The following is a 26,900-nucleotide window of genomic DNA, read 5'->3' on the forward strand; positions in this document are numbered from 1 at the left end:
GCTTCTAAGATACCCTTTTAATAACTAGTTCTCCTGTCTTTGTTTATAATCGTTTTTAAATCTAGTGAAAGTGACTAATAAGTATTTAATACAAGAAAAACAAAAATGAAATAGTAAAATATGCTTAAATACCTAAAACGTAATTTTCTCTCCCCACATGGAGGCTGGAGCAAATGTAATACATTAAAGGTGGAAATGAGTAATACTATTATTTTTAGTCTCTCTAAGCAATTTTTTTTTATAGTTTAAGAATTACTTAAGTAGTTAAGTGCTAGTCAACAAAGAAGGATTATAGTTAATCCATAGGAGTTTATTTTCCATGGTTTACTAGTTAGGTACTTTCGAGAATTCATCACATTTAAGACATACGCACTCGAATTGTCCCAAAAATAACATGAAATGTTGAAGAGTTTGATGCAGGAAGGGCTCTCTCCCCTTACAAAGTTACACCCCTGTATACTCCAAAATGATGAATTACTACCGAAGGGTCCTAAAAATAACATGAAATGTTGAAGAGTTCGATGCAGGCGGCCTAGGTTCTGCTCAAACTCTCCAGTGTACTCCCACCTATTCCAAAATGACTACCAATATAACTCTGAAGGTCCAATCTAACATGTCTGATGCTCTACAAATCTCATTCTATTTACCCTCTACAAATCTCATTCTATTTACCCAAATAATGGGGTTGACCACATGCCCATTTGATGTGGCCGCCGCCTATTGGGCAGATCATTTCTCTCTCTATATCACGCGCCCAATGGGTGTTGGCCACATCAACCTTCGCATTGTGGTGGCCCATTTTTCATGTCAAATAGCATTTTTCTTCTTTGAAGTTATTCTCCAAAATCAAAGGCAAAATATGAAACCTGCCAAATAAAAGGCGCCTGAAAAACTTTCACATTCTTAATGGTAAGAATTCTCACATACCCCATCAAATTTGGTTGTATACAAAACAATAAATTGCACAAAAATTGCAAGACTCCTGTTTAAAGAACAAAAATATGATATTTACTCCAAACTTCATAAACAATGTACTCCAAACCTCAACCGAACTCAAGTTACAGAACTAACAAATCTATGAAGTATAAACTATTTCTTTTATTTTTCTTGATTTTAGACACAATCAACCAACTTGGATCACAAGTTTATACTCCATCCTTCTGTTTCAAGTACTCCATCATGGTTAGGAGCAGATATAATCATTAAAACACAAAAGTTTCGAATAAATGTACAGTGTATATATGGCAGAGACAATGGAACAGTAAAAATGCGTTTATAAGGTCAAGGGAAAAGAAAAAACATCGTCAAATGTTGTCGGTTGAAATTATGAAGAAGAATTTGCTGTTGAATTACTAGTGAGCGGCTCACTGATTTCGAGAAGTTCATTGGCCAGCCCGGTGAAAACAATGGAGTCCGTCTCTACAGGTTTGAACTTCACTAGAGCTGACGGGACTAGATCCTCTTCTTCTAGTGTTGGTGCTGTTTTTTCTCCTGCTACTGGGAAGCAAGGAATAGCTGATCGCTTGAGTATTGCTGGATGATGCCATAGCTCAAATTCCAAACTGGCCTCTTTCAGTGATGAGCTTACAAACTGAAACATAAGAGAGAGTTGAAGACTTTCTAACAAATCAAACTAAAGAAAGGTGAGCTCGTGGCGGAAATAAAAGAATGTCAAACCTGCTTACCAATGAATAAAACCAAACACTATTTGATAATAAGAGGAAGAAAATGCTTCAGGAATAAATACAGGTTTGAAAAATAATGTATAGTTCTAAGTACTGAGATATTAAATTTTAGGGTAACTCGAGGAAGTGGCAACTTTAAATAAATAAGCATCTCTTTTATCGACCAGTTTAGTCACTATTATCGGAAGAGAATTGGTCTTATCCCATCGACGAATGGAAAGTATACCACCGGAATCAGCTTACTACTGCATAAGATATCCAACAAAAATGAAACATATAATTTCCTTGCGGAGCAATCAGTGAAAATCAAAGCCACTCATAGCTTCCATCTTTTGCATTATTAAGTCTCATGGGGAGAAATTTCTCACAGGGAGGATGTAGACCGGAAAAAAGAAATCGTCTAATAGCATCTGTCTATAGCCCTGTCGCTCAAAGAACTGATTTCATAGAGCTAAAACATAATTTTATATCAGAGTAACCATTTCTACAATTAGTTACCAAAGGGTGGGCAACAAAGTAATGCTATACCTGGCACTGCCGTTTCAACACTTGCGAGAACGGGATAGTTCATAGAAGCTTTATTATTTTCATCATAAGGGTGGACAACATTCAGACTAAACGACACCTACTGTAATAACGAGGCTGACATGGTGTCAAATTCAAGCATAAGGCACCGAGGACGGATTATGAAAGGCATATCTAAGACAGTAGCTGGAGTCTCCATGGGCTTGTTTGGAGTCATTACTCCGAGGAAGATTAGATCATCATTCAAATTTGGATTCTCCGTTAACAATGGCTCACAGCCATCGCGGCATCGTCTAGATGCAAGTGGCAGCTGTGATCTAAATTACTGGGTTCCTGCATCTTTTGCCAAGTAGTTCACCAAAAATTTTAAGCCTCTGGGTATGTTGGACCATGAACTCTTGCGTCGGCAACCTATAGACTCTGATTGTTTTTCTTCACTCCAAGTCATACCATGGATGCAAGTGGCAAAGTTTGGAGTCTCAACAACTGAAAATCAACAAACACAAGGTCCAAGATCTAAAGGTGGAAGCAGAACAAATTCATCAACCGAATCTATCGACACCGCTCAGTTTCACTGCAATTTAGTTGGTGAAATGGGAGAATGATTAACTGGAAATACAGTAGGCATTTGCTATTGCTTTCCTACTGTACCGGGCTAGACATCGAACAGTTTAAAGATGTCAGGCCAGGGTAATGAGGTAAGGTCCGCAGAAAAAAAGATATTCCAACTGCCAATTGCCAATATTGCTCGGGTAAAGAAACATAGCCAAATCATCACTATGGCAGTACCAGATTACCAGTAAATTGATAGGTTAAACCTAGATTAGGACTTTCCATCTCTCCTTTTACTCCGCAGATTATTGTTCTTCAGTGACCCCCGGACTATTAAACTGAGATTGGAAAAATTCCCCAGGACCTACTTTTGATTTTCCCTCGTCCTGGATAATGACTACCAACAGAGTTGATTTGGAACCTTGTGCTAGACGTTCAGAATGCATCACTTTAAATCTATACTAGATTGGCACCAAAAAATAGCTTTCACAGAGCTGGGGCGAAGGAACCAAAACCAGTCTTTGCTAGTCATTCAACAAATCATTCATGTATAGAGAAGACACTGACATAAAAACGTTACAGAGGTTACGGAACGCAGACTACTTACAAGATAAGTAGATGCAATTTTGTTTGCTCATATAGCTTCCTTCATGTACCATTGTTAATGGGCTTCAATGGGCTTTTTAACTCAATAACTAACCATTATTATTCAAGGTCTCACAAAAATAATCAATAACTCCACTTACTTTCCTTTTTCACCTCTAGTCTACTTCACTGAAAAGGTAAGAGAAATTTTACTGCTAAAAATTACTTCGACATACATGATATTTTATATTAATATACTTCCTCAGCCGCTAGCTCATAATAATGGAAACATCAATTACTATCTTGCAGTTCTTTTTTTAATAAACTTACCATGCACAAATGCAAACACACGATATACCGCATTAAATAACGGCAGAATCAGATCCAATATTCCAAGTAAAGAGGTGATTAACTTGCACTCATGACATTTAAGGTCACCTAACCTTTTCAATAGAAGCTCAGTCTATTAAAAGCTTCTTAGAATCTAACCTAACGTGAGCAAAAGTAAACCACATAAATGACCGAAAGGTGTAATAGTCCTTCGAATTTTAGCATCATCATAGGTGATGTGAAACGTCAGAATCTATTAGTGGAACTTTTAATGGAAGGAGCGTATGCTTTTAAGTAGACATGTCTAACTAAACATAAATGTAAGGAATCAGAAATATATACGGACGAACTAATAAATATAATGGAACCCCATCACTGAAAGAGTTCACTGAAGGTATTTAAATACTAACCTCGTATAGTGCAGTGGTTCGCTCCCATGGTAAAAAGACCCCCTGAAGAACCACACCATCAGGAAACTGGATACGAAGAACAGTGTTTTTGTACTTCCTTTTTGCAGCCTTTGCTTGTCTTTCCTTGTATGACTTAGGAATCAGAAGTTGTGATTCTGCCATTTTTTTCTTCCTCAGATCAGCTTCTCTTTTCAGCTCTCCAACTGACAGGTTATAGAACGAATCTGGCAGATCAATTTTCGCGGCAATGCTTTCAGGAACAGAAAAAAAGACTCGTACCTATGGAACAAAAAAAACTGAATCTTGTTAGGAGCAGTTTATCAGAGCTAGCAAGAGAGATAAATGAGACCATGACCAATAACCTAGAATTTTCATACAATTCAAAAGAACAAAGAAAGAATTTGTGCACAATGCACCACAATAATAATTGTATTACAAAATTAAACTGAAGACACTGTAAAAGGAAACCAGTAAATGAGAAAAATTAATGGGAACCAAGAAACCATGATACATATCTGACTCGTGCAAGCCAGATTCATGATGGGCCCGAACGAAAAGCTCCGATAAAACTGAAGGGAGAAGCCACAGAGATATTCCTTGAGTTTAGATCACGATCTAAGCACTCAAATGATGGTCAAAAGCCATCCTGTGGTATGTAATACTTAGAGTTTTGATTTGTTAGTATTGAACTCAAAGCAAACCATACCTTACTTCAGATAAAATTAAAATATGAGCTCAAGCTGTCAATTTTGGAGTGTGAATGAGAGGTATGATCTAAGTCTAACACCAATGTCATGCTGCGATTTACTAGTTGTGTTACGTTATAAATCAATATTGATCCGAGTAGTGAAAGAAGTTAAATACACAAGCAGGAATCTCGATATATTTCCCTACCTGAGTTTCTCATAACTCGGGCTAGTCGTTAATGAACTACCTTCAAAACTTGAGAAAAACTCCATCCAACAGTGAAAGGTGGTAACTGGTTCGGTGGAGTATAAATTACTGTTCTAAGAGTCATTAAAACGAGTAGTAGCCATCATGTAAGTATACTTCTTGTGTAGGAGTCGGTAATATTTTTGCTAAAATTGGACCATGCCATATTTCATCTTGAGTACAAAATGGTCAAAACTTAAGTTAGCCAAGATACATTAAGTAAAAGCCAGCTATTATAGAGATGATCACTAACTATTACGCTATTGTAGTTTTCCAAAATAAACTTTGGAGTAGCGAAAGTGCAATGCATGACGTGAATATGATCTAATACCATGATTATGATGCTGAAATACAGACTCGTAGTTATATCCTGTTTGGAAGGAGTTTGTCATTAATCTTGTATCTTTACGGAGCAAAACTCACTTTCTTGATGAAAAATTCTCTACTCCGACTTCAATTAAATTTATATGTTTCTCTACCTCCAATTTCCCATATTTGACTCCATGTTTTACCTAAATGCATCACTCCACTATGTGAGTGGTAGGGACTTAAAAGCCCGCTATTGGCTGTTCTATAGATTTATGCTCCTACACCCTCTCCCCGCAATGGACTTCCACAGTCGCAATCTCACTGTATGTTTATCTGATCCCAGAAACCGACAATGTGATCTAAGGACATATAAACCGTCAATTCGACCATACCCAAGACTATTATGACGATAATTGTTTATAATAACAATCACATTTTGTGGTCTTCTAGACCTATGAATTGACATGTGTCAATAAAATTGGACTCCAATAAACCACTACTGTAATCAATATCACAACTTTAAATTAACAATCTGACCACAAGTACAGGATGTATTCAGTTAACAATATCAAATAATTCCAGCACATGAAGAAATCACCAAAGGTTAGGTATCAATATACCTGTCTATCAATCTTTTTTGGCTCCACTGGAAGAACTTCTACATTTGGAACCACAGAAGGCAGTTCTTTAACTTTAGGCGGTTCCAACAATGATATCACTTCTCTGATGGAAGAAATTTGTTCTTGTGATGGAACTTCCATCACTGCCCACATCTCTTCGCCTTCTTCTTGAAGCTTAAACCCAATACACTCCAACAATTCTACCCCACCAACAACAGAACCAATAGCTTCTCTAATCTTCGGATTTCCCATCCGAATTCTTCTAAATTTAGCATTTTGAGTGTCATTAACAATATTCTTCAACAGCTTAAGAACAACTTCAATCGATCCTTCCGATGCCCCTCCAGAAACAAAAGTCCCAACACAATTAGCCAATTCGTTTCGCGAATCCATATTAGGAATTTCATCATCAATTAGCTCCGACTTTTCATCATTCCCACCATTATTAGTAGAGCTTTTACCTAGACAGCTATCAATATGTACTGATACTTCTTCTTCGGATCGATAAGATTTACCACAAACAGGGCATTCGAAAATATCTAGCGTATAACCATTCTGAGATCGTTTACTAGAAGTTACTAAAGAGCCAAATGGATCGAACGACCCATCAGCTGGTGTTTGATGAGAGTTGACATTAGTTGGTACCTGATTGATTGAGCTGGTATTTGGATTGCTTGGTGGCTTAGGTTTGGGATTAGGGTTTGATGGTGAGCTAGAAGGTGGGGGGATTCGTGTTGGTGGTGGTTGGTGGTTCCGATTAGGGTTGGTGAACGGTAGTTGTGGTTGTGATGAATCGGATGAAGATGAACCTAAAACTCTACCTTGACCTTTGAATTTACCAGAAGAAGAAGAAGTGAATGGATTGTTTACCTTTTTCATGAAACCCTTGACTTTGTCCTTCACTTCGTCCATGTCTCGATCTCTTTCTCTCTCTACAATTAAATCCTTCCCGGAGAAGAAGATGATGATCTCTAACGATGTATGAAAAACTTCGGAAACGACGACTACCAACTGGTACGCGGTAACCGTATAACGAATTTACTTCACTGGGTTTGTCTTAACTACGAAGTCTAATCGTATAATCCACGATATGATAAAAAGAAAATGAGGGATTAAGGGGTGTGAATATTAGGGTTAGCCCCTCGTCACTGGTGTTTAATTAAGGATGCCCCATCGACTAACAAATTTGTTTTTACGCCCGGTTCGCATATGCACAAATCGATGAAAATGACCTAATTTCCCATTTTCTCAACAGACATAGGGAGTAGAAAGGGATTTTTCATATATTTTTTATCTTTTATGTTAACAGGTGAAATCTGTATATCTATCTTGTTCGTTTGGCAGAGGGGAAGGGGTTATTTGTCTCTGATGGTAGTTGGAAAAGAAGAATCATGAGAAGAGGGAAAGTATAACATTTTGGTTAATTTTGTACGTGTGTAAACTGCACATGTATACAGTAACCTGAATCTAATAGATTTTGTTACCTGAAGAGATCTTTAGTTAGACATTAAATAAGGATATCTCAAATTGAATATTGATGACGAAGGGAGATCTCAATGATTCTCTTGTGGGAAAGACTTCACATATAACATGCCAATAACAGTATATCTTTTTATAAAATTGCATAGAGACTTGTGTCTCGTGGTGAAATGTATTACCTGTAATAAATTTTCAACGTATCGACAAATACCTATATCTAACAGATTTTGTTAGCTGGAGAAGTCTCTAATTAGACATTAAATAGGGGTAGCTTAAATTGGATATTAAAGAAAAAAAAAGATATCCCAATAATTTCTTTACGGGAAAGACTTCACGTATAAAAGTTATGCTAGTAACAAATTTTTTTTAACAAAACTTCAAAGAGACTTGTGTCTCAGGATGAAATATCGACAAATACCTGCACAAAATTCAAAAACGAAATGACTGAGATGTTGGTCATAGAAATTTAATGACTCGCACACAAGAACTTCGTACTTAGTTTTTTACAACGTCTTTATGACCATATTAATGAACATTTCCATTATTTTTTCATGTACGTGTTTTTGCCATGTGCTGGTAACAGAAGTTACATTTGTATTAATTACGTTGTAGCCGTTCTTCTCACTCACGAGTAGACCGGTTTGGATATCTTATCTCTTTCAAACTTTTGAAATGAGAGTGTTACGTAAATTAACAGATTAAAGGGCTATTTCTCTTGCAAAAATTAGCATGAGAGTGTGGGAAACACGCGAAATTATACAATTTTGCCAACACAAATGAGAAAATGTGATGGATTCTAGTATCAACGAATGAAATATTTTGGACCAACTTAGAAGCACAGTATTGACCGATCTCTTCATCTCTTTTTCTCCGACTTTCCCTCTTTCCTTTACCAAAATAACACACAAATGTGATTGGATGAGGAAAGAGAATGTAAAAGCACAAATGGATAATTTCGAACACAAAAATAAAATAACTTTCTAATTCACTACCAGAATACTTTGTTTGTAGGACAAAATCGAAAACCATAAATGTTAAAATATGTGACCCAAGTCAACAGTTGGTAGCCCAAGTGGTTCCAAGGTGTTGACATAAACTCCAGAAATCCCTGGAGGTCCCAGTTTCGAATTTCAGAGAAGGTGGAATCTTTGGTTATTTGAATTGAGATTCATAGGGTATAAATAAGGTAGTGTAGTTGGGCTATAGGCTAGGTTATGTTTGAGTGGACTATAGGCCAGGTCATGTTAGAGTTTGAGTGGGCGGGTAGCAAGCTTATCACATCTTTGATGTATTCAATGCTAATTATACGACAATGTAATCTGTTTCAAAAAAAAAAAAAAAAATGTGACCCAAATCTTGGGTGTGTTAGTTAGATCTTCCTCCATTTAGTGAATCAAGACAACACAAAATCTCAAGGATGTGGGTAAATCTGAGTAATTATGTAAAGATTATGGATGGAAGTGAAAAAACGCCACTAGTGACAGTGCGTATAAAAGCCTAACATTTCTCACTCACTCTCCCTTTATTCTCTCTCTCTCTCTCTCTATAGAAACTGTAAAGATAGGCAGATAGCCATCTGAACACAACTTCTTCGTCGACTCCGAAATTAGGGTTAATTTATCACTGTGACTCTGACTTCCAAGTCTTCATTTTCATGACTGAAATCCAGCAACAATTGATATCAAAACCCTAATAAAATGGTGTTCAAAGGTAGATTTTTCTCTTCTAAAAAATCAGATTCATCAAAATCAGATGGATCAAACAGTCCTAAAACAATAGGTTCTGATTCCCCCAGTAGATCGGATAAGAAAAAGGTTAAATCTGGTAAGGAAGAGGTTCAGATCGGAAACAGTAGCTTTGGTTGTCGACAAACCCTAATTAAAGATGGTTTACAACAATCAGTAGTACAAAATCAACAAAAGAAGAAAGATATCAAAGGTAAAGAAGTACCAATATCAGCTCCGAAATTTCGTAGTAAAGTTCCGGATATGAAAGAAGGGGTTGGTGCTTCTTCAGGAGCATCACCGATTCTTGCTTCTTCACTTGGATTGAATCGGATTAAGACAAGATCAGGACCACTTCCGCAAGAAAGTTTCTTTGGGCTTAGAGGTGACAAGGGTTCTACATTAGGTGCTAGTAATCTTTCTAGGGCAGGCGTTGATGGTTGTTCTTCTTCTTCTGGGAAGAATTATGGGCCGAAGAAGGAATTGAAGAACAATTTGAGCAAGATGGTGACGTTGGAAAATGCTTCTCCTGGGAGTTGGTTGGATAATGTTAGTAATTGTGATAGTATGTCAACTGGGAGTGGGCAGAGTAGAGATCAGAGCCCAAATGTTCAGATTCGAACTAGTCTCAACAATGGCGATTCATCTGCTGAAAAGGGTATGAATTTATTAATGTTATTTGATACAGTCTTTTCACTACCATGAAATTCAAATGATATTTGTTTGTGTGCTGTTAATAATTTTACACTAGGGAGCCATGAGGTATCGAACTACCATTAATGAACTCTGAGTTGCATAAGTTGAACCTTGAAATGCGATTTAATTATGGTTAATTTAACACCTGCTTCATCTACGGATTTCTCGTCTGAATTCATTTTACCAAATTCTCATCTCCCTTGGTTAATTACACGTAGATATGCAAATTTTTGCTGTTGGAGCTCATTGGTTTTTCTCATGTTCCTGACCTTCCATAAACCTTGAATTCTGGTCAAATTGGCGCACCCTGCTGTAGATCATCGTACTTCCGCGTTTGTGAAAATTGGGAGGAAAAAGTTATCGTTAACTGTAAGCATTTCATTTGTTCGGAGAGAAGTAAAACTTTGTTGGATCCTTGACATCTGAAACCAAAACACTAAGCAAATTAAACTGCAGTTCTTACTCGATAGAAACAAGCAAGATGCATTTGTTCATGTTATTCTTATTAAAAATCATTCATATCTCTATTAGGCTTCCTCTGCCTCACCTCATCAAAAGGATAGCCGGTCGCCTGGTCTTACTTTAAGTGTTCTTTTTCCGACGATTTGATGGAATTAAAAAGGAAAAAAAACAGTACAAGGTGGCTGGGTCCTTTAAAATGTGGACTTCAAGTGAGCAGATATAGTCTAACTTGAAGCGTTTTTCTTTCAACTTTATTGTCTTCATAATTTCCAAATGAATTGTCTTGACGAAAGGAACTTAGAAAGATTTTTACGTATAATCCTGGTTCAGCATATCTTCTATTTTCACTACACTATGACTTCTCACCTACATAACTTGCGTATCGAAAACTTGGACGAGCAACTTAGTACATAATTATATTGCTTTTGAAAACTGATAGCACATGATCTAGAATATCCAAGTTTTAATTGTTAGTCATATTCCAAACTTCTAATGCTTTTTTTGTCTTTCTTTTTTCCTTATTTTGAGAAGTTCAAATACTTTCTGAAAATATTCAAATGCGTCAATATATTATCATTTTCTTCTGTACATTTAGTTCTACACTTCTGCTTTAATGATACTTTCTTCTTCTGTGATGCTCTAAAAAAACTTGTGATTAGATGTCATATTTGTGTGTGAAATTCTAAGTTAAGACTATCAAGATCTCTGTCTGATTAATTCATTGTCTCCAGGGCAATTTAATTCGTCATGGGGCCATTCTGGATGCTTACGGTCAGATGTTTGCACTCCCGAGGTATGTATGATTAAGGTTATTGTTTTGTTTGTTATTGAATATTGATTACATTGACTGAGTTATTGTTTTCAGTTTGAATTTGCTGATAGTTTGGACATTAATTGCAGCCTTCGTTTGACTGTGAAACACCAAAGGAGTCCGAATCTCCTCGATTCCAAGCCCTCCTCCGGGTTACAAGTGCTCCTAGGAAGAGGTTTCCTGGTGATATTAAAAGTTTTTCACATGAGTTGAACTCAAAAGGTGTGCGCCCATATCCATTTTGGAAGCCTAGAGGCTTAAATAACTTGGAGGTAATTATTACTAAAGTTGTTGTCTAGAAGGAATCATGTGTACCTGTCACTAACTTAGAATGCTAATCAGAAATGTTTATTTGGAGCTGATTCTGTATTGGCAAAATACTTTCTTCGTTTTTGTATTTATCTCTTTTTCTCTCTCTCCCTCCTTCCCTCCTCTCACTATCCGATTTGTACATGTAGGAGGTTTTGGTTGTCATCCGTGCAAAGTTTGACAAAGCAAAGGAGGAAGTGGATTCCGATCTTGCTATTTTTGCAGGAGATTTGGTTGGAGTTTTGGAAAAAAATGCAGAAACTCATCCAGACTGGCAAGAAACAATAGAAGATTTGTTGGTTTTGGCACGACGTTGCGCTGTTATGTCACCTGGAGAGTTCTGGCTTCAGTGTGAAGGCATAGTTCAGGATTTGGATGATCGGCGCCAGGAGCTTCCTATGGGTATACTGAAGCAGCTTCATACTCGTATGCTCTTCATTCTCACAAGATGCACAAGGTTGTTGCAATTCCACAAGGAGAGTGGCATGGCTGTGGATGTCCACGTCGGTCTTCGGCGATCTGGAGTCATGCAATCTGCTGATAAACGAGTATCAGGCATATTAAGGAATGAGAAAGCTATTGGTGCTGCAAAGAGTGTAAAGACAACATCCCAGAAGAAATTTTTCAGCCAGGACCAAAGCGGATTTGGTTGGAAAACAGGCATTGTGCAGCCTGCAGATAGACTTTCATCTCCTGATGGTGAAATTATAAAGCAACTTGATTCATCTGCTAGCAGGGGCAAAATGGCATCATGGAAGAAGTTCCCCTCTCCAGCAGAAAAAGTACTGAAAGAAACTGTACAAGTAAATGATCGGCAGTATGACAAGATGGAAGGCCCAGAGATACTTAACAGGACAGCAAGTTCTGATGGAGATTTGGTCTCTGTTAAGCATCTTGAACATCCTCCGTCTAAAGATCTTGGGAATTCTTCTGTTCCTACAAAGCATCGGCAAAGACCTTCTTGGGGTTATTGGGATCAATCTATTCACTCTGACGAGAATTCAATAATTTGTCGCATATGTGAAGAGGAGGTACCAACTGCATATGTAGAAGAACATTCAAGAATATGTGCCATTGCCGATAGATGCGATCAGAAGGGGCTGAGTGTTAATGAGCGTCTTATCAGGATTGCAGATACACTTGAAAAAATGATGGAATCCTTTTCACAGAGGGATTCACAGAATATTGTAGGAAGTCCTGATGTTGCAAAAGTTTCAAATTCAAGTGCTACTGAAGAATCTGATGTTCTATCGCCAAAACTTAGCGATTGGTCTAGGAGAGGCTCGGAAGACATGCTGGATTGTCTCCCGGAGACTGATAATTCTGTTTCAATGGATGACCTAAAGGGTCTAACATCCATGTCATGTAAAACTCGTTTTGCCCCGAAGTCCGATCAAGGAATGACAACATCATCAGCTGGAAGCATGACTCCTCGATCTCCATTGTTGACACCAAGGAATAGCCCAATAGACTTGTTATTGCCAGGAAAGGGTGCATATCCTGAACATGAAGACATCCCGCAGGTACTTTTTTCTAGTAGCATTTTGTAGATCTTCTATCAAATTTCTAATAAGTAAAGGCTGGCTGAAAAACCTAGTTGCAAATGATTGTCTACGGAAAAAAAAAACTGAAAAAAGAACTCGAAGTTACAGTCTTCCAGAAGAATTCCCGCCTAATCATGAGCTACTATTTGCTAAAGGGGGCTCATAGTTGACGACGTCCAGTCTCTTTGTTGGTAGCCTCCAGCATAAAGAATGCAAGATGAGGCTGGTACGGTATATGTGAGAGATTTCTGAATGAACTAACTCGGTGAATTACATCTCGAGCAATCAGCTAGTTAGAAGGAATAGGATTTAACCCATGTCATAGTCTAACTCAAGGAATTAAATATTGACATATCCAAAACTAAAATTTATTTGCTTGCTCTTTGATAATTCCCGATCAAGAAATTAAATTTCGTCCATTTTCATGCCTACAAAATTGACAGAAGCCGAGTATTAGTTCTTTGGTCTAACTGTTGACTAAAGTATGAAAAGTGGAAATAGAAACAAGAAGGTTGACCGTGATAGACATTTATAAAATTAACAGTAATGTCAACTACAAGTAAGTCAGTTTAGTAGTAAGAGAGGGGAATACGTTCATCGACTCGCAGCCCAAAAAACCATAAGAGAAGGAGTTGGAGGATTCTATATAAATGTCTGCCCGGGTTGCAATTAATTATGATTGGAATTGAGATGAATAGTCCCATCCCTCTCTGGGTTCCATTTAAGCCTACTTTTTATTTAGGTGTCAAGACTCGAGAATATTCTGCTCCTACTATCCGTCATTTAGTCACTTGAAACTTGAAAACATTGTTGCTTTGTTAGTCACTTGCGGTTCTCATATAATCTCACTTAAAGCCCAAGGCTAAGGAATGTTGAACAAATGTTCCCGGAATTCTCACATAGGGTATATTTGGTTGAAGAGGTATCCGTTACTTGGTACTTGGTACTGGTCCGCTATGCATAACATATGCTTCCACAAGTCACTCTGACAAATGTTTTCTGACTGAATCATTGAACTGGATTGAGTTTAGTCCTGACTCCTGAGCTACATTACTTATGTCAAATAATTAAACTATTTTCTTCTTAAAGTAGTAATCACTTCACACCCTTCTCCTGATTTATCGTTGTTTATTTGCTCATGTGGCTGCTTTGATGTGATTGTCGCAGTACTCTTTTCCCCTCCATTTGAAGAGACCTTCTGGTGCATTAATTTCAATTTTCTTTTTCGTTTGCTGCGAATAAACTTAACAATTCCCTAGCTATTTCTGACAAACGCAGATGAATGAACTCGTTGACATCGCTCGATGTGTAGCAAATACACCAATGCATGATGAATGTTCCGTGTCATATTTGGTTACTTGTCTTGAAGACTTGCGCGTAGTAGTGGATCGCAGGAAGCTCGATGCTTATACTGTGGAGACATTTGGAAATCGCATTGAAAAATTGATCAGGTGAGTCCATAACATTGTACTTCACATAAGTTGCTTAGATTTGTAGGCGTTATGCAGAATATATTCTGTTCTTGTATTATTTATTCCCACGAATGCGCAAGTGTTGTAGACCGTAACAATTTTCATGAACAGTTGGAGATTTTCTTTGCTTAGCTCCTTCCCTCAACTTTTCCGGTCAATTAGTTTCTATATTTAATTAATTTCGCAAAACCATCACCTGATAAACTCTTCGGCTCATGGATGCGATTATGTAGGGAAAAATACTTGCAGCTATGTGAGCTTGTTGATGATGAAAAGGTCGATATAACAAGTACTGTAATTGATGAAGATGGCCTGTTGGAAGATGATGTGGTACACAGCTTGAGAACAAGCCCCATTCACTCATCAAAGGACCGTACGTCTATTGATGACTTTGAGATTATCAAGCCAATAAGTCGTGGGGCTTTTGGTCGGGTTTTCTTGGCAAAGAAGAGAACAACGGGTGATCTCTTTGCTATAAAGGTACTCAACATTATATTTTTCTGCACAGTGTGATAATTTTTTGGTAGTTATACACTTACGTTTCACTTTTCATGTCATGTTGGTCATTGCTTTTTTCCTTGTACATTCTACAATTGCTTCCGAAATTATGACTAGAAAGTAAGTTCTGTAGATGGCGTTGGGCTATTGTAAACACATCAGTACACTCTGATTAATCTTAACAGCGGTTTTCATGCTTTATGGAGGTGAAAAGTCGATTTTACTTCTTTGAATAAAAAAACAGGAATGCAGAAGAGAACTTGTTTAGTTGTTTGTTATGTATACTGTCGATTTTATTTTCAGTTAATCTTGCTGTTATTTACAACCTAAGGATCACGCACTGGCATGTTAGAGTATTATGATCCAGTAATTGATATATGTGACCTCTAGCTCTATCCATTTTTAATTTATTTACTTGATGGGCATATGTAAAAACCCTCCAGGTTCTTAAAAAGGCTGACATGATTCGTAAGAATGCGGTTGAGAGCATTTTGGCGGAGCGTGATATCTTGATTTCTGTTCAGAATCCATTTGTGGTAGGTTTGTTTGCTGATAAAAAAACTAATGCGTTAAGCCATGCCCAGTAAAATCATGTACTAACTCAACTTACATGATTTTTCCTGTTTGATTTGCACCAGGTTCGGTTCTTCTATTCGTTTACATGTCGTGAGAACCTTTATCTTGTGATGGAGTACTTGAATGGTGGGGATCTGTACTCTTTGTTGAGAAATTTAGGTTGTTTGGATGAAGATGTTGCTCGTGTATATATAGCAGAAGTTGTAAGTAATATATGTGTATATATATATTGCTAAATTTTAATTTCAAAATAATAGTTAGAGACCGAGTAGAAGATCCTGAAAATACATTCTTGCAGGTGCTTGCATTAGAATATCTACATTCGCTTTGTGTGGTTCATCGTGATTTAAAGCCTGATAATTTGTTGATTGCACATGATGGTCATATCAAGGTCAGTTTTTTCTGCTTCTACTAGTTACCTAGTTATAGAAACAGGGAGCCTTATGTTGGATTTGTGGTTTTATAAATAAAACTGTTGTTTATGACGTAATAACTCTTACTTATTCAAAAACAGTAACCGATGTTTGTTATCTAACATGAGGAGCTGTTCTTTATGCAAAACCAGCTAAAACACAATATAATTCTTTAAGATCGAGTAGCTGGAGGTCAAGTTCACTTTTTTGAAGTAATAAAGGTTGGCGGGTCTGAAAACTTAGGCATCCCTGTCCCCTTCCACATGTACACACAAAAAACTGACCCACTGCTTTAGGGGACTCATCACTCCAAATCAAACAAATACATTAAATACGCCTATACTCATCCCATTCTTCCAGACTTGCATTGAGATGTTCGGTGGCTTCACTCCCACTATTGATACTTTCTTATAACTTTGTCGTTTTCGTCAGAGTTTAGTATTAATGTGGGACTGTATTATTGATACTCTCCATTTCCACTAGGTTCCAGTTTATGAAACATTATTCTCTTTAAGTTGCACACTTCTGAAGGATCTGGATTTCTTTCTGAACAGTTAACAGACTTCGGGCTCTCGAAGGTTGGTCTCATCAACAGCACTGATGATTTATCTGGTCCAGCAGTTAGTGGCACATCCCTACTTGGAGAAGATGAACCACATGTATCTAGATCTGAGCAAATGCACAATGAGGAAAGAAGGCAAAAACGCTCTGCTGTTGGTACTCCAGATTATTTGGCACCAGAGATATTGTTAGGAACAGGACATGGTTGGTGTCTTGTTTCCTCTTTTCTTCTCTCTATTTTGTTATGGACTTGTCGTACATATTCTGCATTCCTGTTTAGTGCTTATTTTACCTGTAATGAGTTAAGGATTTCTCTTAGGCTTTCACATCTTATAACATTAAACTTGAATTTGGCATTTTCTTGTTCCATAGGCACAACGGCTGATTGGTGGTCTGTCGGTGTTATTCTTTTTGAACTGATTGTCGGGATTCCACCCTTTAATGCAGAGCATCCTCAGGTTATCACATCTATCTTTTTAGTCTCATAGGATTAGTATGGATTAGCTTGTATTCTTGTAGTTTACTTGGATCTTCAGACGGCTTCTTATCATTTTATTCGGAGCATGGATTATGTTAAGTTTCTGCCTTGAGCTGAAACCCTTGCCTAGTCCAATATCATTCTTCCCAAGTTACGCATCTAGTTCTTATCTGTGGGGTAGTATCTCAAAACGCCTCTAATAGTAAAGGGAGACACTTCTGTACTCCGGTTGGAACCATCTCTTGTAAAATGTTGTGAGACAATCCATTTAATCCGCAAACGCTGAACTGCTAACATATTCTAGAAGAGTGTAATGATGTGATTCTTTTTATGCTAGTTAAATACACGTAGAATTACTTTAAAAGGTTACTCTATACTTCATGTCTCCCCTTTCATTTTAGACAACTTTTTGCAATATTCTCAATATTGACATCTTTCCTGTTTCCCTTTCTATATAGATCATTTTTGACAATATTCTCAATCGCAATATACCTTGGCCCCGGGTACCTGAAGAAATGAGCTTTGAAGCTCAAGACTTAATTGATCGGTAAGAAAACTATTACTGTTGGCTTGTATATGATGTTATATGGAACTCATCCCATTATATTTGCCCACAACACTTCTGAAGTTGGAAATCATTAAATTCGCTTTTTCTTGTCAATATACTACTTTATCTTCCGATATATATGCATTTTAACCAATACTTTTTCCGAATGTCTTAATTGAAGATTATTGACAGAGGATCCTAACCAAAGACTTGGTGCAAATGGAGCATCAGAGGTACTCTTTGTCTTTCTGGATAAAAAAGGTTTTTGACGTCCCTTTACTTTTAAAAATGAACTGCCAGTCATCTGAAACAAATTTTACATCCAGGTTAAGCAACATGCGTTCTTTAAAGATATCAACTGGGACACGCTTGCGAGGCAGAAGGTGATTACATGATATCTTCCCTACAAACTCTACTATTTTTATCTTCCATCTTTGTTGTACGCCTGTTCTTGCAAGATGATAAGAATTCGTTGCTTTTGTCAGGCGGCATTCATTCCAGATTCAGAGAGTGCCCTAGACACAAGCTACTTCCAATGCCGATTCTCTTGGAACACATCAGACGAACGTGTTTATGCCCCTAGCGAGTTTGAAGATTCAAGTGACAGCGGCAGCATAAGTGGAAGCAGCAGTTGCAGTAATCATCAGGATGAACTGGTACCCAACGTAATATAACAAATTTTCTCCCTCCAATTAAAGTCACCTTCTCATATTCTTTGTAGTTTTATCTATATATTTACTTTCTCTTTTGTTTTCGGTAACACTACAGGGAGATGAATGTGGAGGTCTCGCTGAACTGAACCCTAGCTCATCTTGCCAGTATTCATTTAGTAATTTCTCATTTAAGGTATATGCAAATAGTTAATACAAATAAATTTTTTAATGCAAAATACATGAATACAGAGTCCTCTGGGGCCTGGGCTTATACTACTGCTTTATAGATTTTGCTTAGCTATCTTCGTTCTTGTTATCTATTTCTTGAAACAACATTTTCTTACTGATTTTCTTTTTTTGGTGTCAAGAACCAAAAAAATCTAGCATGGATCAACTATGATCTTCTGGTCAAGGGTGTCAAGGATGAACAACCAGCAAATAAAAGTGCTTGAATTCATGTCTCTTCTTCGTGTTGCCGTACTAAAAACCAGGGAGACTTTTTCACCTTCACCGTACTGTACATTCTGTAAATGTAAGATCTTACTCACATACGTGTGTAGTGTTTTTTCATTTCGGTATTGGTTTATTCGTTAGTTTTTGTAGTTTTGATTTTGTTCCTTCATTTGCAGAGATAGAAAGACATCTGAGACTGCAAATTCTAGGGTTGCTTCCTCGAATGTGTTGGTTGCTCCACTATGTTGGGCTACAGTTTCAGTCAAGTTATTTTATTTTCAAAACATTTCAATGTTGTAAGACAATATAACCCAAGAGATGGGTTTTTACAGTTATTAACATGGGATGATTAGAAACTTGATATTGTGGGCTCATCACCACAACAATGAGATTAGATCTTTTTCAAATATTGTTATTGCCTGTTGCAAATCATTGGCAGATATCCTAGAAAATGTTGTGAAAACTCGAAACCTATAACGGTCAGCTTTTATACCCCATTCTGGCTGCGTTGAACATTATTCGACCTGATTTTCCTTCCACTGTTGAATGCTCAGGAGGAGAAGAAAGTCTGGAGGGAGTCCAGGCTTTGCATTGGCACACCCAAAATTATAAGCTTACCACACCCTTTATTTCACTCCATTGAAAGCTCAGGAGGAGAGGAAAGTCTGGAGGGAAGTCATTTCCAAATTTGGCTCATTTTCAATTTTACCATGTATCAACAATGAGAAACCCATGAGTCCATGACCTCTTATCTTTCTAGTTCCCTTTGTTCTTATCTCAGAGGAGAGAGAAATAATGGAGAACTACAAAGAAACAGCGAGAGGAAGTACAAGAACGACAAGGGTGCTCATTCGGTGACCCTAGAGCACGATTATTTCTTGTGGGCCAGTTTGTTGAATATACAAAATTTAGGACTATTAGATAAGAGAATCAAGGTTGAAAGGTAAAAAAAAACAAATATGGAGGTAACCCAAAATGCAATGCTAATTGAAATGAGAGTTGTAACTAAAAAAAGTACAAAAGACTGATAATAAAATAACTAAGAAGTGTCTAAACGATATAATTATTTCTAATGTGGTAGTAGGGTAGAAGTTTTGAAGTAAAAAAATCAAGATAAACAACAAGGTGGTCGGATATAAGTAGTAGTCGGTAGAGATGAATTGTAGTTTTTCTAAAAAGATTGTGTTTTGGACGAACCAACCCGTGTTCAAAACGAACTGTAGTATGGTAGAAAGCTAGAAGCAAACAAGTATATCTTTTAAATACAAGTGCATGATAATTTTTTTTGTTGAGAAGTACATGATCATTTGGGAAGACAACGAACTAAAAAAGGTGAACAAATATGTTGAACTTAGTGTTAGTGTATTATGTTATTCTTGGCTTATTTGTATTTGTTTCATTCATTAAGGGTACTCTTGTACTTTGTAAATTCGGCTACTATCTATAAATATATCCATACCCTAATTACTAGGGTATCTTGAGTCTTTCAAACCTCTACATGGTATCAAGAGCCAACTTTTAGTTTATTCTCCTTTTGCCTTGGTTTTCAGTGCTCTATTCTTCTTCTTCTTCATTTCTTCATTTTCTTCTTCACTTTCTTTAATGGCCGACTCATCTACAAATCCTTCTTCTCCTGTTACCATCCCTAACACCACACCAACAACTTCTCATTTTCCTGCTTTGTCAAACATTGCCAATCTGGTTTCCATTCGTTTGGACAATAGCAACTACCTCTTATGGAGGAGTCAACTCCTTCCCATACTTCATTCTCAAGATCTTTATAAGTTTGTTGATGGCTCTTACCCTCCCCCAGCTGAGTTTCTCCCTAACCCCTTTGAATCATCATCTTCATCTGTTCTTAATCCAGACTTTGTGTTCTGGTATCGCATTGATCAAATGCTCTTGTCTTGGCTTAATGCCACTCTAACAGAACCAGTACTAACTCAAGTTCTTGGTCTTCCTTCTTCTCGTTCTGTTTGGGAGTCTCTTGAAAGAAACTTCTCTTCCATCAACTCAGCTCGTTTGATGAACCTGAAATTACAACTTCAAACACAAAAGAAAGGCTCCCTCACTGTCTCTGAATACCTCCTTCGAATCAAGACCATTTCTGATTCTCTTTCGGCCATTGGCCACCCCATAGCTGACTCCGAGCTTGTTCTCATTGTCCTCTCTGGTCTGGGTTCAGACTATGAAAGCTTTGTCACCTCCATAACCACTCGATTGGTTCCTCCCAGCTATGCTGAACTTCATTCACTTTTACTCACTCATGAGTTTCGCATTGATTTGCTTCGTCAACAAACCATTCAACCCACTGCCCTATTTTCTCATCCTCCTCCATCGAACAATCTTTTTTCACATTCTCCATCTTCAAGAGGAAATAAAGGAAGAGGAAACAGAGGTGGACACAGAGGTAACAGAGGGTATAACTCTAACAGAGGTTACTCTCAAAGACCTACCTCCTCTGTTTTAGGTCCTCCTCCTCAAGTTATTTGCCAATATTGTGGGAAATCAGGACACACAGCTAGACAATGCTACAGCTTAACTTCTCCAAATGATTTAGCTCAGGCTTTGCTTCAATGGGTGTTGATTCTGCTCCTTCTGACCCCAAATGGTATATCGATTCAGGTGCTTCTATGCACATTACCTCTGATGTTGCTTCCACATCCTCTCGATCTGAAATAGCTCATCCAGATCATGTTATGGTCGGCACAGGACAGGTTATCCCTGTTACTGGAATGGGTAATGTTCTTCTTCCTTCTTTTAAACTTCGTCTTCCTAATGTTTTAATTGCTCCTCAGTTCAAAAAGAACTTGATCTCTGTTTCTCAATTATTGCGTGATTTTAACTGTGTGGTTGTCTTTCATCGCCATGGTTTCTTTGTTCAGGAGGTTCCAACAGGGAGGAGACTCCTCGTAGGACTGATTGACGAAGGCCTCTTCAAATTAGCTTCACTTAAAGCTGCTTCTCAACCAATCTCCCTATTTGCAACCACACTATCCTCTGTTTCTCCAGCTTCTTCTGAAGTATGGCATCGACGTTTAGCTCATCCTAATCTGAAAGTTTTAAATTATGTTATTAGAATCAATCAATTAAAGTTTAAAAACTCTGTAATGGATTCAAGTAAATGCTTAGATTGTGTTTGTGGAAAAATTCATCGTCTTCCTTTTTCTAATGTTACTCATTCTTCCACTGCTCCTAATGAGCTAATACACTCTGACCTCTGGGGTCCATCGCCGGTGACCTCAACTTCTGGTTATCGATATGTCTTGCTACTTATCGATGATTATACTCGTTTTACTTATCTATATTTCTTGAAAAACAAATCAGAGGTCAAGTTTCATTTTCAAAATTTTAAAGTGTTTGTGAAAAAACAGTTTGAAAAACCCATTAAAATCTTTCAATCTGATGGAGGAGGTGAATTCGTTAATTCTGATTTATCACTCTTTCTTCTGACTAATGGAATTCAACATCGACGATCTTGTCCTCACACTCCTCAGCAAAACGGAGTTGCTGAGAGAAAGATTCGTCACCTGGTCGAAACTTCAATTTGTCTTCTTCATCAAAGTTTTGTACCCTCTGAGTACTGGCCTGATGTGTTTCAGACAGCTATATACACAATCAATCGTCTTCCTACTTCTCTTCTTCATAATCGATCACCCTATGAAAAACTCTTCAACATTAAACCCTCATACAATGATTTAAGATCATTTGGTTACAGATGCTTTCCATTATTAACCCCATATCGATCCTCAAAGCTTGAAACCAAAACCAAACCGTGTGTATTTTTGGGCTATAGTTCGCAACACAAAGGTTATAAGTGTCTTGAACCTCAATCATCTCGAATTTATGTTTCTCGTCATGTATTATTCGATGAAGAGGTGTTCCCCTTTTCGTCATCTTCTTCTTTCCCCAATTCGAAAAACCCTAATTCGAAAAACCCTAATTCAAACCAAATTACTTTACAGTGGACACTTCCCAATTTAAATTCCACCCGTACACCTGTCCCCACTTAGACGCGTCTTCAAAACGCGTCGCCTACTCTCTCTCCACCTGTTACTTCTCCTCCACGTCGTCCTTCGGTGGGTACAACCACTAATACACCTCAGGTCCTGTCTCCACGAGACGACAACACTGATTCTCGTTCTCTGACATCTGGCAATTCAGCCCACCATTCGTCTGACCTGCGAAACATGTCCCCTTCCTCTCATCCTGTTCGTCCAGCTGTCCCAACATCTTCTTCCACTCCTACTTTACCAAATCAACCTTCTTCTCCAATTGATTTCCCTACACCAAGTACTCCTATTCCTTCGCAAAACCCTAATTCCAAACCTTCCTCTTCTGTCCACCCGATGATTACTCGCACTCGTGATGACACGAGGAAACCGAAAATTCTTCTCTCTACTACTTCTCCTTCATTCGAACCCACAACTTATCTTCAAGCCTCAAAATATGAGCACTGGAGACAAGCAATGGCAGACAAAATTAGGGCTCTTCACAGAAATGGCACTTGGTCCTTGGTGACTTCACCTTCTAATGCTAATATTGTTGATTGTAAATGGATATTTAAGGTAAAACAAAAAGCTGATGGTTCAATTCTGCGATACAAAGCTCGCCTGGTCGCAAGAGGTTACTCACAGCAACATGGAGTCGATTATGATGAAACCTACAGTCCGGTGGTTCGTCCGACGACAATTCGATCAATAATTTCTCTGGCTATCTCAGGTAATTGGTCTATCAAGCAACTCGATGTGAAAAAAGCTTTTCTTAATGGTGATCTTCAAGAGACTGTTTATATGTGTCAACCTAAGGGATTTGAAGATCCCACAAACCCTAATCTGGTATGCAAATTACATAAAGCACTTTACGGCCTCAAACAGGCTCCTCGAGTCTGGCATCATCGCTTTAGTTCTTGTCTTCTTCAATTGGGGTTTCATCAGTCCATCTCCGACCCTTCGATGTTTTATCATCGAAATTCAAGTGACTTAACAATTTTACTACTCTATGTGGACGACATTCTCGTCACAAGCTCTTCTTCTCTGTTATTAAGTCAATTAATCAAAAATCTTAACAGTCGATTTGAGATGACTGATCTTGGTGATTTAAATTACTTTTTGGGAATGGAGGCAACTAGGTCTGATGGTTTTCTTACTTTAACTCAACACAAGTATACTTTGGATCTTCTTAATCGTTTTGGTATGATGAATTCAAAATCATTTCATACACCTGTTATCACCGGAACTAAACTCTCTAAAAATGATGGTCGTCCTCTTGACCATCCTCAAGATTATCGATGTTTAGTAGGGGCACTACAATACCCCACTCTAACTCGACCGGATATCTCTTATGCTGTAAATCAAATTTCTAAGTTCATGCACTCGCCGACGACAACCCATTTGATCGCTGCTAAACGAATCCTTAGATATCTCAAAGGATCGATCAACAATGGCCTCTATTTCCGGCGAGCCACAAGTCTTCCATTGATAGGTTACTCCGATGCTGACTGGGCGGGTTCCCCAGATGACCGAAGATCAACTACTGGATATGGGTTATTTCTTGGCCCTAATTTAATAGCTTGGGCCTCAAAAACCCAACCCACAGTGGCCCGGTCCTCCACGGAGGCAGAATATAGGGTCGTTTCTCATGCCACAGCCGAGCTACTATGGTTTCAAAATCTTTTAAAAGAGTTGGGTATATTGACACCTCCAACACCAACAATTTATTGTGATAACATTAGCACAACTTACCTCACCATCAACCCAATCCTACATTCAAGAACGAAGCATGCGGCAATCGATTTTCATTTTGTTCGGGAAAAAGTCAAGGATGGTCAACTAAAAGTCCACTATATTCCTGGTGATGCTCAATTGGCGGATATATTTACAAAAGGTTTATCTACCTCTCGATTTCAAGAATTAAATTTCAAGCTCTCTCATGTACAACCTTGTTCGGCTTGAGGGGGGGGTGTTAGTGTAATATGTTATTCTTGACTTATTTGTATTTGTTTCATTCATTAAGGGTACTCTTGTACTTTGTAAATTCGGCTACTATCTATAAATATATCCATACCCTAATTACTAGGGTATCTTGAGTCTTTCAAACCTCTACACTTAGAAACCAATATCGTTGATAAAGAGGAGAAACATTGAAAAGGACTTCATAAAAAAAAGGCGATGTTAGAAACAAACACTTGTTGTTGACAAATAGTATAAGCCGGGAGTATATGTTTTAGAGAGAAAAAACAAAAATAACGTTAAGAACATAAAAGAACCAAGAATAACAGAAATTTAGCACAAAACGTGGAAAGACCGTGGAAAAACAACCTGTATGAAAACGAAAAAAAAGAAAGAAATGCTGAAATAATGATAAAATAAGTAGGTGACAATAAGTCCAGAAATAGGGGGAAGAAAAAACACGATTTTGTAATTTCTCCCATAGTAGACTAAATTGTCATTTTAAAATCATAGTGGGCTAATGTGCTATTATCAATATTTTTGAAAAAATTGCCCCTACCCATTCAAAATTCACTGGATTTCAAGCTCACCTTTATATCAACATGTTGAGAAACCCATGATCTTGGTCGTTCTATTCCCTTTTTTCTTGTTCTCGTCTCACAGGAGAGAGAATGGACAACCAGGAGGAAATAGGGAAACAAAAAGGAGAGGACGAGGGTTAAAACGGTTCATCGAGGTTTTCACACGGCTTACCCGGTGAACAACTAGTTATGGGTGGTTTGCTAGTCATATAAAATAAAAAACTTATATATAGAGTAGTGTTAGAAGAGGTTAAAAGTCCAAGCCTCCTCCAGACAGAGGAGCATCTATGTACAGACCAGACAAAAAGAAGAGGACGAGGGTTAAAACGATATATGGAGGTTTTCACACGACTTACCCAAGCTGGAATTTATATGTGGACCAATAGCTCGGTTGCTAGGACTCTGCCTTGTGCACTAGATGTCGGACGATCAACTCCCACTACTTCACTTCTTTTATCTTGCTCTTTCTCTTCTTTCGAAAGTATTAAAGACGCTCCCTATAATTATGAAAGGCGCCTCCGTTAAAGCAAATTTTGGGGAAAAAGGTGCCTTTAAATTTTTTTTGGCGGTGTCTTTAAGACCAATTCTCGTTTTGCCCATGTAATATGAGCAACTCAAAAGAATGACCTCATAATTTGACCAGCGAATAAAGTTTTTAATCCTCTCTTTAATACATCTTATTTAACCCGGCTAGCTGAAAATCCTGGTTCAACTCCTGCCTCCCGACCTACACGAAATCAACGGTCTCCCTTCTAAAACAACTCTCTTTTTCTCTCTCGATGTATTTTTTCAGTCTCGGTAGACTATTGACTCATATTTAAGTCTAGAGTAAGTTTATTTTTAGTCTCTTTCATGATTTTTTTTTTTTTTTTGATGAAGGAGTCTCTTTCATGATTTTGGATAACAGAATCATGAGTGCACATTAAAGACAATTTTTAAGAGAGATAACCTAAACTCCTATGGTAATTGAAATAGGATGTGCAACTTCAAAAATCTAAAAAGATACCCGATATGATAATAAAATGACAAATAAAGATCTAAATAATAAACAAATACTATAATCTATATAATAAGGGAGGAGGGTATCTTCCCCCTCCTCCTAATGGTTAAGATTTACTCTTCCGTGTTTGTCTCTTTTCAAAGATTTCATTTTTCTTTGTGAAGACTTAAAGACACCCGTATTATTGTTGTAAGCGCCTCGTTTACATATTGATCCCTTAAAACTTTAGCATTTGAGGAGCGCCTATAAATGCAACGTAGGACGCGTATAGATCACCTCACATGACGCATTTGATAAAACTGCCCGTGCACGAGTGATAACCTCGTTACTTCTTATGTGTTGATGGTTGTAAAAATTTTGAAGTAAAATGAGAGAGATAAATGTAGATTTAGTACTACTTTCATAATGCCAAGAGGTAGAGACAGTCTCCAATTAAAATAAAGAAAACAAAATGAGTTCCTTGAATGGAGACTTCACTTTATAATTTTAGAATAAGATATATGGAAATGGTGAAATGTCAGGCCAAAATGGTAGCCGAATTCCGGTCGGACTATTTAGCCAGTCCAAATCTAGTAAGGGGAAGTGAAATGGAATGCGGTTGGAATTTTGGCCCTGGCATAGCATCAACTTTGTTAGGTATATTTACATTGAGTGGTGATATGAGAAGAAGGTTAGGTAAGTTAATACTTAATCTTATAGGTAAGTAGAATAGACAAGAAAGACAGAAGACAAACTCATTGTCA

At 37.6% G+C, this 26,900-nt stretch overlaps 2 protein-coding genes across 3 annotated transcripts; one reads left to right on the forward strand and one right to left on the reverse strand.

Annotated features, from left to right (window-relative positions):
• Positions 1–985: 985 nt before the first annotated feature.
• PUX2 (plant UBX domain-containing protein 2) lies at positions 986–7,431 on the reverse strand. Its single transcript, XM_086639427.1, has 3 exons — positions 5,950–7,431; positions 4,088–4,366; positions 986–1,591 (listed from the first exon to the last, which is right to left on the reverse strand). Exons 1-3 carry the CDS (start codon positions 6,859–6,861, stop codon positions 1,325–1,327), a joined length of 1,458 nt encoding a protein of 485 aa, XP_086495553.1. The 5' UTR covers positions 6,862–7,431; the 3' UTR covers positions 986–1,324.
• A 1,334-nt stretch (positions 7,432–8,765) lies between these two features.
• On the forward strand, positions 8,766–19,032 carry LOC147563663 (putative serine/threonine protein kinase IREH1). 2 transcript variants are annotated; one of them, XM_086639439.1, is made up of 18 exons: positions 8,766–9,810; positions 11,042–11,103; positions 11,211–11,393; positions 11,580–12,953; positions 14,253–14,425; positions 14,680–14,926; positions 15,388–15,480; positions 15,583–15,723; positions 15,819–15,911; positions 16,488–16,698; positions 16,867–16,952; positions 17,431–17,519; positions 17,701–17,752; positions 17,846–17,902; positions 18,005–18,184; positions 18,288–18,365; positions 18,541–18,704; positions 18,802–19,032. In XM_086639439.1, the coding sequence occupies exons 1-17, from the start codon at positions 9,126–9,128 to the stop codon at positions 18,622–18,624; spliced, it is 3,888 nt and encodes a 1,295-aa protein (XP_086495565.1). In that variant the 5' UTR covers positions 8,766–9,125; the 3' UTR covers positions 18,625–18,704; positions 18,802–19,032. The 2 variants fall into 2 exon arrangements, with proteins under 2 accessions (XP_086495565.1, XP_086495575.1); XM_086639449.1 differs by having other exon boundaries at positions 18,005–18,175.
• The last annotated feature ends 7,868 nt before the right edge of the window (positions 19,033–26,900 follow it).

The sequence above is a fragment of the Eschscholzia californica genome, unplaced genomic scaffold, assembly GCF_041429995.1.
Source record: "Eschscholzia californica isolate CP2 unplaced genomic scaffold, dmEscCali1.0.p SCAF_1, whole genome shotgun sequence".
Lineage (NCBI taxonomy): Eukaryota > Viridiplantae > Streptophyta > Magnoliopsida > Ranunculales > Papaveraceae > Eschscholzia > Eschscholzia californica.

Coding starts and splice junctions, on each gene's coding strand:
- PUX2 (XM_086639427.1), bottom strand. CDS start 6,861: ATGGACGAAGTGAAGGACAAAGTCAAGGGTTTCATGAAAAAGGTAAAC. Junction 4,367..5,949: donor CAAAAAAGATTGATAGACAG/GTATATTGATAC, acceptor TTTGTTCCATAG/GTACGAGTCTTTTTTTCTGT. Junction 1,592..4,087: donor GAACCACTGCACTATACGAG/GTTAGTATTTAA, acceptor CTTATGTTTCAG/TTTGTAAGCTCATCACTGAA.
- LOC147563663 (XM_086639439.1), top strand. CDS start 9,126: ATGGTGTTCAAAGGTAGATTTTTCTCTTCTAAAAAATCAGATTCATCA. Junction 15,912..16,487: donor CACATGATGGTCATATCAAG/GTCAGTTTTTTC, acceptor CTTTCTGAACAG/TTAACAGACTTCGGGCTCTC. Junction 16,953..17,430: donor TTAATGCAGAGCATCCTCAG/GTTATCACATCT, acceptor CTTTCTATATAG/ATCATTTTTGACAATATTCT.